The sequence below is a fragment of the Bradysia coprophila genome, unplaced genomic scaffold (genome assembly GCF_014529535.1).
Source record: "Bradysia coprophila strain Holo2 unplaced genomic scaffold, BU_Bcop_v1 contig_232, whole genome shotgun sequence".
NCBI classification, from domain to species: Eukaryota; Metazoa; Arthropoda; class Insecta; order Diptera; family Sciaridae; genus Bradysia; species Bradysia coprophila.
The window spans coordinates 1,030,350-1,045,258 of NW_023503493.1; the positions used below are offsets into that span (position 1 = coordinate 1,030,350).

The following is a 14,909-nucleotide window of genomic DNA, read 5'->3' on the forward strand; positions in this document are numbered from 1 at the left end:
ACTTCGTACGGGCTTTCGTAATTGCGCTATGCGCAATTTTAAAAATGAACAGTTAAAGTAAATTTGACAATGCGCAACTTGACTTGCATTTTGGTAACATACGCATTAGAGGGTTGTGGACGTATTAGGGTTCCGAGCTTATTAGGGCTACGGACGTATAATGGTTGCGGACAAAATTGGATTACGGGTTGTACGGGGCTAAGTCGCAGCAAACGCTCCGACTGTTCTGATGCCTTGTTTTTACAGAAAATTGTTGGAATTTTTAAACGTTTCGAACGATTTTCACTCAAGAAATTACGAGACTATGATACCTTTGAATGATATGCAACTATGTGACTGGTTGTGAGGCTTCCCAAATGCATCCCCAAGCTAGAACTCAAGGAAAACTAGCATTTCCAGCAGTTTATTTTGTTGTCTCTTGGATTTGAGGAAAGATTGATGTGTCTAGATTTCAGTTCCTAGAATTCGATCACTCCGAAGGGTCGCCCTTCTTACCAGTGCTAGAACTCTGTGATGGTGATTCCAACTTTCTTCTGGACTTGAGAGAAATCTGGGATGTCTGAAGGTCAGTTCCTAGAATTTCATCACTGCGAAAGGTCTATCGTTTTCACCAAGCTAGAACTCAAGGAAAACTAACATTTTCAACAGATTTATTTTGTTGTCTCTTGTACTCAAGGAAAGATTGATTTATTTGGATTTCAGTTCCTAGAATTCCATCACTCTGAAGGGTCACCCTTCTTCCCAGTGGTAGAACTCTGTGATGGTGAGTACTTCCATCAGTTTTTCGAACTTTCTTCTGGACTTGAGAGAAGTCTGCGATATCTGGATGTCAGTTCCTAGAATTCCATCACTCCGAAGGGTCACCCTTCTTCCCAGTGCTAGAACTCTGTGATGATGAGTACTTCCATGGATTCTTTCCAACTTTCTTCTGGACTTGAGAGAAGTCTGAGATGTCTGGAGGTCAGTTCCTAGAATTCCATCACTGCGAAAGGTTTATCTTCTTCCCTAAGCTAGAACTCAAGAAAAACTAACATTTTCAACATATTTATTTTGTTGTCTCTTCGATTTGAGGAAAGATTGAAAGTGTTTAGATTTCAGTTCCTAGAATTCCATCACTCCGAAGGGTCACCCTTCTTCCCAGTGCTAGAACTCTGTGATGATGAGTACTTCCATGGATTCTTTCCAACTTTCTTCGGGACTTGAGAGAAGTCTGAGATGTCTGGAGGTCAGTTCGTAGAATTCCATCACTGCGAAAGGTTTATCTTCTTCCCCAGCTCAAGGATAACTAGCATTTCAAGCAGTTTGTTTGATGTCTCTCGGATTTGAGGAAAGATTGGTGTGGATGTCCTAGAATTCCATTCGAAGGGTCACGCTTCTTCCCATAACTCTAGGATGGTGAGTACTTCCTATCGGTTTTTTCGAACTGTCTTAAAGTTTTACAGCTGATCTAGAGACTGATATTTGTTAATTTTTCTTGACAAAGGATTTTCTTTTCAAGTTTTGGGGATTTTTTCGGTTTCTGAGTATTTTCTTCGATTTTATTAATTTTATGAATTTTTTTGTGAAAAACATTTTCTCGATTTTTCCCATCGATTCATTTGTGAAAATGTGGGAAAACATTTTCCCGAAAAAAAGTCCGTAGGATTTTCTAATGGAAGAACTTTCTTTTTGGTTGACAATGGATTTTCCACGTTTATCTTCCCCAAAATGGAAAAGCTTCCACAATTCCCATCCTTATATTTCGAGCTCAACAATTCGATTCCCCGGCATGTTTTAATGATTGTATTTATCTTGATTCGAATTGATGGAACGTGTGTCTCCCTTCGATTAAATGGATGTTTGAGGAACTAGATTACATTATAAAATCCATTCGAAAATTTCTTTCGGGGTCCAGCATTTGCAAGAAAATACAAAACCATCTCCAAATAGAATCCTTGTTATGTTTGAAAACATTCAATATAAAAAGCAAATATTCTTCCGTCCAGCATAGAGATCTCTCTCTCTCGTCCCCCCCAAAACACGCACAACAAACCATCCCAAACCCATCTCCAGAGGGACATATTCAGCTCGTTCACTATACATCCATATATATGAAATGGAAATGGCATAGAGGAAAAGTGAAAGTAAAAGCATAAACGCAAAAGGGTTGTTATACTATAATATGCTGTGTGTTATGTTCGCATCTATAGGTTCGGATGTTACTTCAAAATATCGACCGAGAAATTTTTTGAAACATTTCAATGTATGGGCCCTGGTATTTTACATATATAGAACCGACAACAACCTTCCGTTCACTCCATACTTTAGAGTTAGTATGTCCGAAATAGAATATTATTTTCACCAAGTGAGTGGCATGAGAAATTCATATTCTTAAACATTGCCTCCTTTGCCTTGTCGTAATGTATGTATGTCCATGTTGCCATACACCCCGGGTTTTATACTCTGTGTACAATATCTATCTGGATACGTATATGTACCACCATAATACCATCTAATGTATGAAGAGTGGAAGGCTTCATATTTTTGGGAAGCTGGTGAGCTACGACATATAACCCACTATAACATTGAGTTTTCATTTTCTCTATATGTCATGTTGTATTGTATATCCATACGTGTGTGTATTCATAAGGCCAAAATATCTTTACATTTTGCAGGTATTATGTATACGTCTCGTATACTAAACACAGAGAACACACTCTCTGGTTACACCTAGCTAGATGGATAGATAGACAGTATCCACACACAACCGGTTTTTGTTATAATATAATATCCCAGAAAGTGTACAACAGGGAAGTTTTTCATTTTCCCCCAGCATACCATTTTCACTTTCTTCCCAAAAATATATTTCACATAATGCACACACCTACCCACCTATAGCCGAAACATATAGAAATTGGATAATGTTCTATACATCTATATATGGGATGGTAGAAAGGCCGTGTGTACTACACACAGTGTATCCAGCTCTCCACCGTCAGCCTTGGTCGAGAATACATTCTGTGTATGTTTGGTTCCATAAGTAACGCTTTTATTGTGTATACCTTCCCACCTATACTCCCCAACTTTACTTAGCGCCCCCCCGAAAATTGTAGTGTGATGTTGGTAACTGGTCGTCAGCTTGGACGATATCTCTAACCCCTTTATTCTCTGGCGATGTACATAAAATAAATTTTCTCATAGAAGTTGGGAAAATGTTATTATTATGTATGGGATATACGTATATATGGTGTGTACATGGTACGTATGGTGTAGTATGTTTTTTTCGCCTATAAACTTGTATGGGATGTAGGTTGCTAAAATGTGGAATATGCGGAAAGATAAGTGTACAGTACACACAATTATTTAAAGGGTGCAAAAAAATAAATAAATTCCAAATGGTCTTTGAATAGCATTTAAAAAAAAAAAAACATTTTTCTCTCGGTTTTTCTTCTTGTCCTGCTCGCCGTTCGGAGATATAATTGTTGTTTGGAAAGAAAAACACCATCGGTTTGGAATAATGTTTTTCATTTCGAGGAATTATGTAGTTTGGTGTTGGTGTGGTGTATACACCCAGGGCAGGCGTGTCAACATTAACCACACGGGATGCACGAGCACCTTCGGAAGTTAAGTTTCAAATGCTTTTCTATGTAAAAGTCCACGGAGTGTGCACAAGTGCACTGGCCTGTTAAGAGCAATGTACTTTTTTTTTCAAATTTGTAGCCTACATTTAGGCGGAAAGACGTTTGTTTTTTGATGATTTCTCTGTATCAAAATCTTTTTTTTTTTTGTAAAAATCAAACCATTAAGCAGAATGGTTTGACTTTTTCAAAAAAAAAGATTTTGGTTCAGAGAAATCATCAAAAAACGAATATTTTCCCGGCTACAAATTTGCAAAGAGGGTCCATTGCGCTTAAAATTAGAAATTAAAACAAGATAGTTGTGACTGCTGGGATCAGTAGTAGGTCTATTCCATCAGTCAAAGTGACATTTTAAACGTCAAACAAAAATAAATTTGCGGAATGGTCACCAAATCGTAGATTTTTATTTGGCTCTATTACACTAATAGAAGTCCAGAAAATTAACGGTTTTTGTGACTAATTTCAATATCTGTATTCGTTTGACGTTTAAAACGTCACTTTCACAGACAACTTTATATCGGAATAGTCACAGCACTTATCGATCAAAATCGGTCGTGAACCTCACAGTTAACTTTCAGCATTAACTGAGCGACAAAACTTGAGAGCAATAGACCCTTTGCAAATTTGTAGTCTACATTTAGGCGGGAACGTTTTTTTTGATGATTTCTTTGAAACAAAATTCTTTTTTTGAAAAAGTAAAACCATTGGAGCACGCAAAAATATGTTACTTTTAAAGGAAAAATTGGTTAGTGGATGATAACTGGTCCCACTTGGAGAGACTTGTGCAGAATACGTAAATTTACACAATCTGCAAAGGTTTCTCGGGTTTCTCCAAGTGGGATAATTTATCATCCACAACCCAATTTTTCCTTTAAAAGTAACACATTTTTGCGTGCTCCAATGGTTTTACTTTTTCAAAAAAAGATTTTTGGTTCAAAGAAATCATCAAAAAAACGTTCCCGCCTAAATGTAGGCTACAAATTTGCAAAAAGGAATAATTGCTCTTAAGGTTTCTATCAATTTCAAGACTATGTAGCAACTTTGAATGTCAATTCATTTAAAACAATGATCGAAATTTGAAGCGCAAAAAGTGTCTCTTAAAGGTTTTTTTACAATTCCATGGCGACCAGCAACTGCCACTCTTTACTAGTTGCTTTCCTTACAAAAACGTCGAAAGGAGGATTTTGAGTGGCTACATTAACAAGACAATGTAATATAATAACAAAGCGTACAAATGTAGGCTTTTCAGCTAAGCGTCGACAGCTCTTAAGCCGAATTGATGCTTTGTGGTATAACTTATCACCCACAAACCAATTTTTATTGTAAAAGTAACACATCTTTGCGTGCTCCAATGGGTTCACTTTTTCAAAGGGTCAAAATTTGCAAAGGGTCCATTGCTCTTAAGCCAAAATAACGTATTGCATTTGTGTCTCTGCCTTTGAAGAGTTTTCGTGCGCTTTGAGCTTTGTTGTATTTCACTCAAATATAACAATTCTCCAATGTAATCCAAAAGAAGCTCTAAGCTTTCGAAAGCTATCCAAAGCACACATAGGATACGTTACTTTGAATTACCACGACAGTACAGTGGTGAGAAGGATGTCTGGCGTATATTTGTCAAATCACTGATTTTCACACATAATTTTGTGCAAAGAAATGATAAGTTGGTACGGTGGCGAGATAGAAGGAACATTGGCATGACAGTTGACTTCTACGGGAGAGAATGTGAGAGAATTGCATACAAATTCTCTCACATTCTCTCCTATCTCGCCACAGGCGTACCAACTTATCATTTCTCTGATTTTGTGCGAACAGTAAAGTAACGGGACGGTCGTTTTTTCAAAATATTGATCCCGTCAATATTTTAGTCGATTTTGGAAACATAATGGAAAATAAATTTTAACTAAAAAATTAATTCAACTTCATTAGGTGTCCTTGTCAGCGCTCACCTCTAGCCTGTTTAACCCATCACATACTGAAACGACTCTGCGTTACACTAAGGATAAACCATAAGTATTTGTTGAAAAACAAAAGAATTTGGAGAAAGAGAAAAATGGTTTACTCTTATCGTGTTTTCATGGTTACCACAAAATAATTATTTGCCATTGCGGTTACTTGTAATGGACTGTTGTTTGTGCATCACCAACAATCCTAGAGGGCTTTCTTGTTTATTAGTTTCTTCGCAAATAAAATACCAGTGGCCAAATGAGAAATGTGTCCGGTAATTTGGTATCACAATTGTCGTAAGGTCGAAAACCGTACTTTTCATGCAATTCTTTCGACAACCTCACACGGTGGGGTTGAACAAAACTTAAATTGAGTCGCGACACCACCTCTGATTTTTCTTCAAGTTCTTATTGAGGGACTCGAGTACAGTAAGTGGTTTTGTCGTGTGGAATAATGTTTTTCACAACGCAGGCGAGAAAATAGTCAATTTATCCCCTTCGTGGCCTTTGTTGTGAAAAATTATGTGTTGACATCGGGACGAAAAGTAGGAAATTTCATTTTCTCGGTAGACTTGTGGCCAGAGCGTAGCAAAATGAAATTTCCTACTTGTTTTCCCTTGGGTAACAAATAACTATTTTATTTCGTCGAATTATGTAGTTTGGTGTTGGTGTACCCAGGGCAGGCCTGTCAACATTAACCACACTGGATTCACGAGCAGCTTCGGAAGTCAAGTTTCAAATGCTTTTCTCTGCAAAAACGCATAGAGTGTGCACTAGAACACTGTCGTGTTAAGAGCAGTGTACCCTTTGCAAATTTGTAGCCTACATTTAGGCGGAAAAATATTCGTTTTTTGATCAGTTCTCTGAAAGAATTTTTTTTTGAAAATTTACAAAGGTTAATTTGCTCTTAAGCCAAAATAACTTATCGCATTTGTGCCTCTGCCTTTGAACAGCTTTCGTGCGCTTTGAAATAAGAAAATACTGCAATGGAATCCATAAGAGGCTCAAAGCTTTCGAAAGCTCTTCAAAGCATACATACGTTACTTTTAATCCATGGATTAACATGACAGTACAGTGGTGAAAAGAATGTCTGACATAAATTTTTATTGGGTTCCATAACTGTTTTATGACGAATTAGTTAAAGTAATGAATCGAACTTTTTGGTTGTATGACGGTTACTTGACAAATATGTTTTCAACAAATATTATCGATTAACTTATTGGTCAAGTAACCGTCTTACAACTAATTCGTTTAAAATTGGTTGATGACCGATTAGTTGTATAACAATTATATAACGAATAACTTAAACTGAACACAACTTATTCGTTACATAACCGTTGTAGAAGAAAAAGTTGGCATCGACGTTGAAAAGTTGACGTTTGTAACCGCGGTTTTTAAATGCTAGAGAGTTAACTAAACTAGATTTCCGGTGAAAGAGTAGCTCCTCAGGATGATGGGAAAACACAATACCCTATCTGTCAAACAAAAATTATCAAAAAATTCTCGAAATTATCGAAAAATTATCAAAATTATCCAAAAGTAAATTTGTGAATTTCGATAATTTTTCGATAATTTTGAGAATTTAAATTATCGAAAATAGGCACTGTCCAAGAGTACATAATCTTTGTTCAATCGAAGCTGTTGGAGCGGCGTCGGCTAATGTCAAAGTATATTGAATTTCATAACGTCATACTTCATTCAATTGGATACAATTGGCCAAATATTGTGGAAGCAACCCGGTTCCTTGGCGTTTGGAGTTTGTTCCTGGAGTAGTACGGTTGTACCAATTGTCAATAGACAAATTTACAACAAATCGATAGAAAAATGTTAAAACTAAAACACATTTTATATTAGTCAATGATAATAAATAAGATATCCTGAGTGCCATCCAGCAGGAGAAATCACTCGACAAAGACACCTCTGCATCTGAGGCGAGGCGGAGCCGAGAGCGGCCGAAAATGTTGTTTCTTCTTCTGGAACCTAAATAGAACGTTTACCGAGCGGGTTGGACAAAAATTTTCGATGCCCCCAACAGAGAAATGATAAGTTGGTACGCCTGTGACGAGATAGAAGGAACATATGTGAAAGACAGTTGGCTCCTATGGGAAAGAATGTGAGAGAATTGCATACAAATTCGCTCATATTCTCTCCCATAGGGGTCAACTGTCATTCACATGGCCCCCAACAATCTCCAATCACTCGACGTTACCGACTCGACTGATAGTTTTGGTGGGAAATTCTCTTGTGCCGTCTCTAAACGATTAACACATTTCAGCACACAATTGGAATAAACTCGCAAAATCGAACATTTTTACGAACCGTTACATCCAGAGCCTACTTTTTAGAAACTTTTAGAGAAAATCGAGAAAATCAAGAAACTTTGAGAAATTCAAGAAACTTCGAGAAATATTTCTTGAATTTCTCAAAGTTTCTTGATTTTCTCGAATTCGAGAAATTTCAAGAAATTCCAGAAAATTCAAGAAATTCGAGAAACTTCGAGAAATTCAAGAAATTTCAAGAAACTAATTTCTCGAGTTTCTTGAAGTTTCTAGAATTTCTCGAATTAGGAAGGCTTAGGAAGGCTCCTAAAATTAGGAATTTTAGGAAATTTTAAAGGCAATTTTAGGAGTATTTTAGGAGATTTGGAAGGTAATTTTAGGAGAATTTTAGGAGGAATTTTTTAAAATGTGGGAAAGGTTGTATAAGTAATTTCCGGAGGAATTTTTGCTATGTTTCTCTGTTTCTCATACGCTTCGTAAAATACTAAAAATGTTTAAGAAAATTGACAAAAAGTTATTTTTTTTTGTCAAAACATATTTTTCCTTATGTAGTTTAATAATTGAAACTTTTATGATTTCCTCTTTTCTGACGCCAGTCTCGACTAGCCAGCAACTGATCCTTTATCAGGTTTTTCTTGTCGACTGCGCCGTTCGAATTAACAAGATTCACCATAATTTTGTTTCCATCATTTATCAGCTCTTGTGCACTAAAAAGTATTTTTTTACTAGATCTGGAGAGATTTCTCGATATCGGAAAGTTTTTCTGAACTCGATTTTTTTTGTGAAGATGCTTTATTGAGATTATCTTCCGCCTCTTTATTCTTAAGAAGTAGTACCTTCTCGACTTTTTGTTGTTCGAGAAAAGTAAAGTACATTGGAGCACATCTGGAAAACGTCACTGACTTCCTAATGAATCGACGTGTTTATATTATTCAATGTGTCCTTAAACGTTCGAAGTGACACGATAGTCGCATCTTCTAACAAACTGCGATCCTCGATAATGTATTTATTTTCGCTAAATCCACGTTCAGGATCGCTATTTGCATGACTCAAAGGAAGGAGTGTTTTCGCAAGTTGAGTCAGGTTCATACAGAAGTTCAAATTCATTGCCGCATAATTTTGCTGTTTTTACCGTTTTTAGTTTTTCAGTATTATTAAAAAATTTCTTCGAGAGTGTGAGCTCATTTTAGGAATTTTAGGAGTTTTAGAAGATTTTAGGAGATTTTAGGAGGATTTGGTCCATTTTATGAATTTTAGGAGGAGTGGGAACTCTGAATTTTAAGAAATTCCAGAAAATTCGAGAAATTCAAGAAATTAGTTTCCAAAAAGTAGGCCCTGGTTACATCATAAAAATTTGAAAATTTACCGCGCTAACAATTTCCATTTGGAAATCGAACACAAATCGACGCACAGATGGAACTGCTTCGCGGTAATCAAACGTTTTGACGTTTCGATTCTTTTTTTCCTGCACAAAAATCGCAATCCATCGCAAATGAACGACATTCAATAAAATTCCCATTTTTCAAGTGAATTTTAATGTAACGCAAATCATTCTAAACGCATCGACCACCCAATGGCAGGCAAAATGTACTCGGAGTGAGTAAATTACCATATGGGCATTGATCATACCGCATGACGACATATTGTTGCAACTTTTTCCCTTGTTTGTTGTAGCTATGAGGATGATTTCGATGATGAGGTTGACGAGATCCCCCGTTTTAATTACTTGGAACAGCAGCAACAACAACAGCGATATCAGTATGTAAATTCGGAACGAGATTTGGTGCTCCCGCTACAAAAGCACAAAAACGTTCAGCCGCTGTATGAGAGCCCCGACGAAATTTCCATGCGAAAATACATCGGTGTCAGTGTCGGTATGGTCAGTTTGATCACCGAAAATCTATTAAGTCATCCGTTCGTTGGTAGGTCGGCTGGGTCTCTCAACAAAAATTCATTCATTCGGAGCTTCTGTTCTCATTTCAGTACTACGGAGACAGTGTCAGGTCCATAACAATTCCAGCAAGTAAGTTTCTCTAACAAAACGGCGTGCAGATTGTGGGTCTGAGCGATGTGACGGATTTCAATTTTTGCTCGGCAGATATCACCTCGTTCCGGTTACCTTAGTTCCAATTATTGTCCACTTACATCAACGGCAGGGTGTCACAACGTTATGGAAAGGATTGGGCAGCTGCCTGTTAGTTCGCGGCATGTCGTTGTCCATCGAAGATGCCTTCACGAAATTCACAACATGGCCGAAGTAAGCCCGAAGTAGGTCGATGGACGATGTCAGACCGTAATTCGAAAACATTTCGTTTCTTTCCAGGGAGGTCAACTCGAACACAACGTTGAAGCAGTTCGGTCAGCACATTCTGCTGAAATGGTTTGTCCTTCCTCTGGGTCGCTCTGATCGACAATATTCAAATTTCGAAATTTGTTTCAGCATCAGTCTGACCATCGTTCTTCCCTTCTACTCAGCGTCATTGGTGGAAACGGTCCAGAGTGACATAGCCAGTGAGAAGCCGGGAATATTCGATGTGTTTCGCGAAGGTTTTTGCCGATTGCTCGCTTGGAGTGCCCCGCAAAAGGGACGAATGTTACCGATTTGGGCATTGGTTGCGCCTAGCTTAACGCTGGGATTGTCCAAATACATTTTCGGGTAAATTGAATTGAAATACTCCGTGTGCCCCCCGTCAGATCACCAGTTTTCCCCCATTCGTCTTTCAGTTTAACCATCAAAGGAGCCACGACCAGAATCTTGACGTATCGCCTGAGACAGGCGCAGGAAGTGCGCGGGGCTCGTTCGAAGGACATCGAAGCTGAGAAACAGGATATCGAAATCTACTCGACCCTCTTGTCCGTCATGACAACCGAAGTGCTGTTCTGTACGAGTCTTCAATCATACTTAACACACTCCTGTTACTCCTCCATCAGCTAATATTGAATTTTACTTCCAGATCCTTTCGAGACCATCCTGCATCGCATACAGCTGCAAGGAACGCGCACCATTATCGATAATTTGGATTCGGGTTACTCGGTCGTACCGATAATGACGTAAGAGATTCACAAGCACACACACACTATTCGACTCGAACTAAACTCTTTTCACGTTCCCTAGGTCGTACGAAGGCGCCATCGACTGTTATAGAACCACCATCGCTACGGAAGGCATATCGGGACTGTACAAAGGTTTCGGTGCGATGGTGCTGCAGTTTGTCGCGCACGTAGCTGTGATCAAATTGACCAAATGGATTGTCACCCAAATCACCGAAATTTGTTCGTCAAAGCCGCCGCCAAAGGTGGCCGAATTTTACAATTTGGATCCGAGGCATTCGCTGGATTCGACCACATTTACGCGAAGCATCAGTTCGTTGAGCATCGAATGAAGCGACCGGCGTTTTCATTTCCATGTAATTTTGGAGAGACGGACCCGATCATTCGATCAGAAATGTGACTGTGATAAACGAAATGTGTGTGAATAGTTGTGACGGTGTGGCAGCGTTTTAAAAAAAAAAAGAAGAAAAGTTCGATTAAACAGTTTGTTGTTTGTTGGGCAGTGGCTCTAGTCAAAAAATGTTTTCTTTGTGCGTTCGATTGCCCAGCCGACTCAACGAGGGTACTGGACGTTTTTCTGGCCGAGTCATGACACATTTATCTTGACTTTCATCGAGACTACCTACTCACAAATCCTCACAAATGGAGACAGCGAGGTCTGTGTGGCCTTCGTATCTTCGACAGTAAGTTCTTTGAGTCCTAATTGTTGGGAGTCAACAAGGATTTAGTGCCGAGACGTTTAACAGCTCCCTTTGCTTTATCCTCCCAACCGAACTGATTAATTAATTCTTCACCACACTCTCATCGGATACATTCAGTGGTCCAGCAACTGTCTTACTATTTAAATAGGAATGGGAGGCCTGTTATATTATCGATAATTGATATCATATCGTTATCGATATTTATCGATATTTTGATAATTATCTAGTTATCTAAATCAGCAAAACTGACATCAGCGCACTCTGTTGCGTCATTTTAAATATTCATTTGTGGTTACAACATTGTAGATATATATTTGCATTCAAATTTTGTGCAAACTACTCCTGAAACAAATATATTACGCTGCCACAGATAGTAATCCAAATATCGATATTTTGATAATTATCGATATACCAATCGCCCAAAACCACTTACAGTTCATCTCAACCTTCCAGCTTTCATTTGACGAAAATCGAAAATTTGATGAAAATTTGACGAAAATCGAAAATTTGACGAAAATCAAAAATTTAACGCACTTCAAACGCTCATAGCTCTAAGATAAGCGACTTTTTAGGGAAACCATGAAACACGCATCGACTAGAATCTAAAACTCTATAACTTTGTCTTTTACACGAGGTTTCCATCTGCCGTATTTTCCGAGTTATGGCTGACATAGCTCGCACTTAAAATGTTCATAGCTCCCAAATGATAGATTTTTGTTGAAAACACTGAAACACGTGTCGACTGAAATTTGAAACTCTATCAATTTGTCCTTTCAACGAACTTTCCTATCATGTCCGGTATCGGAGGACTTGACGCAGTCTAACTCCCGAAAAAAGAACGAAGAAAATTTTTTGAGACGCGTCAACTATGTATAGCCGAACATTTCAGTTTCTACCCTTTGGTCTATATCATCACAAAACCGAATTCATAATATTCTCGCTTTAATACGAACAAAACGAGCTATCACTCGACTATGTAGGTTTAAAATTGCCGGAGATACATCGTTTTGAAATTGGTCACTTTTCATAGAAAATACACCAAATTGACTTTTCTTTACACGTTGCCGGTTATTGGGACTTGTCTTCTTTAGGCACCCCGGAAAGTGCTAAGGGAGTCGAGGAATACCTCCAAATAAATTTCTAAAAATCAAAAATTTGACTTTTGATTTTTAGAAATTTATTTGTAGGTATTCCTCGACCCCTTAAGCACTTTCCGGCGTGCCTAAAGTGCCTGCTCGAGCATTATCCCCTACGTAAACAATCAAAATCTTTCAACTTACTCTGTATGTTTCTATCTATCTATCTATCGACGGGATATCTCGGAAAATAGTCAGCCAATCTCTATGAAACTTTGCAGGAACCTTAGTCAGGCCATTAGAACTTACGCTTCATTCAGGAAAAATCAGAATTTTGTGTAATTAATTAATTAATTTTCAGAATAATTTCTCTCATATAAAAATGTACAGCCATTTTGTGATGGAAATGTTGTGATGATGTGTTGTGAAGTTGGTTGTAAGTTGTAATTTGGTAACAAAATTTAAAGTTTTTGAATATTACGGTTTACATGGTGGGAAATTAGAAAAATTTGGCTACTTTCAAGGTATGTTGGGCAGTTGGAATAATTTGGTCACTTTCGGTGTATGTTGGGCAGCTGGAAAAATTTGGTCACTTTCAGGGTATAGGTTCGACAGCCGTCAAAATTTGTTCACTTTTGGGGTTGATATAACGGCCATTTGTATAGTTAGTACATATACCTATATATAGTTAGTATATAGCTATATGTACCTATGTACAGTTACTATATAGCTATATGAACCTGTATATAGTTAGTATATAGCTATGTGGTTCTATATATAACCTATATATAGTTCGTATATAGCTATATGGTTAGTTAATAGCTATATGGACCTACATATAGTCAGTATGTAGCTATGTGGACAATTTTTTTTCGCTACAATTTTTTTCATCAACAATTTTTTTTAACCAAAATCTTTTTGGACCGCAAACAGTGTCAAAACCCTCTTTCAGACTTAGCTTCTAAAACAACTGATCTCCCGGCAAAAACTCTTTCAGAGCAAAGTTGGACGCAGTCTACAGTCTATATGTGTGATAACTTCTAAAACAAGTGATGTCGCTAGAGGGGACGTTGTCCCATGAACGTCAACACAAGGTATGGTCGAATGTCAAACTTTGTATGAAACGGAGGACATAGCGATTTCATATAAACAAACTCACCTCCCATGAGAGGTGAGTTTGTTTATATGAAATCGCTATGTCCTCCGGTTTGTATGAACAGACCATACCTGGTTTGTACGCTGTCAGCGTCGTTACGCAAAAGTTAATTTCACAGCCAATTAATTGAAATTAGCTGGCCTAGTTTTATAATCCATTCGACAATCAATTTTTTCAGAAAAAATTTGAACGAACAGAATTTTGACTGAAAAATTTTCAACAAAAAATGTACCAAAAAAAAATTGACTGGAAACAACCAAAATTTTATAAAAAAAAATCTGCGTCGCATGTGGCAGATAAATTTTCTTGCTGGTCTGTTCCTGAACATTTGCCACTTTGCGACGCAGATTTTTTTGGTAAAATTTTGGTTGTTTCCAGACAAATTTTTTTTGGTAAAAATTATTTGGCAGATGATGAGAAAAACTAAGCCAGCTTGTTTGAACTAAAATTGGGTGTAAAATGTAATTTTTGCGAAACGAAGCTGAAAGCGTCAACTCTAGCGATATCATTCATTTTAGAAATTGTACTTCAAAGACTGCGTCACACTTTTCTCGAAGAGATTTTTGTTGGGATATCAGTCGTTTTAGAAGTTTTGAACATTGCTTTTTATAACAGTTTATAACAGAAATTCGGAAATTTGGCAAAATTTGAAAATTTGACGAAATTCGAAAATTTGACGAAATTCGAAAATTTGACGAAATTCGAAAATTTGACGAAATTCGTAAATTTTACGAAATTCGAGAATTAGACGAAAATCGAAAATTGGACGAAAATCGAAAATTGGACGAAGAAAATAACTCTCTATCTGTCACCATTCACAAAATAACTCTAAAACCCTAATTGACCCTCCCATTTCTAACTTTCGACATTTTTCACATATGCCCCTCTGTTCTACTCGTAAAACTCTGAGACTTTGCCGAAGAAAGTAACTCTCTATCTCTCATAATCGCAAAAATGTTAGTCCTTTCATCCTACGCTCGAGTAGCTCAAAATTTGTTCACTCTAATCACTCTAGCTCAAACGAATCTGACCCGATTTTTTTAAATTATTTTTTGTTCGAATCGTGTTACGAATACCTTTCATTTG

At 37.5% G+C, this 14,909-nt stretch overlaps 1 protein-coding gene across 1 annotated transcript; it reads left to right on the top strand.

Annotated features, from left to right (window-relative positions):
- The first annotated feature begins 9,276 nt into the window (after positions 1 to 9,276).
- LOC119075793 (solute carrier family 25 member 46-like) lies at positions 9,277 to 11,410 on the top strand. The gene is made up of 9 exons (XM_037182360.1): positions 9,277 to 9,435; positions 9,514 to 9,761; positions 9,823 to 9,862; positions 9,938 to 10,096; positions 10,163 to 10,219; positions 10,280 to 10,495; positions 10,564 to 10,721; positions 10,794 to 10,890; positions 10,955 to 11,410. The coding sequence occupies exons 1-9, from the start codon at positions 9,413 to 9,415 to the stop codon at positions 11,220 to 11,222; spliced, it is 1,266 nt and encodes a 421-aa protein (XP_037038255.1). The 5' UTR covers positions 9,277 to 9,412; the 3' UTR covers positions 11,223 to 11,410.
- The last annotated feature ends 3,499 nt before the right edge of the window (positions 11,411 to 14,909 follow it).

What these genes read in the sequence shown, in the direction of transcription:
- LOC119075793 (XM_037182360.1), top strand. Translation starts at nt 9,413, where the DNA reads ATGGCAGGCAAAATGTACTCGGA. An exon ending in AAATTCACAACATGGCCGAA is followed by an intron (nt 10,097 to 10,162) that starts GTAAGCCCGAAG and finishes GTTTCTTTCCAG; the next exon opens with GGAGGTCAACTCGAACACAA. An exon ending in GACAACCGAAGTGCTGTTCT is followed by an intron (nt 10,722 to 10,793) that starts GTACGAGTCTTC and finishes TTTTACTTCCAG; the next exon opens with ATCCTTTCGAGACCATCCTG.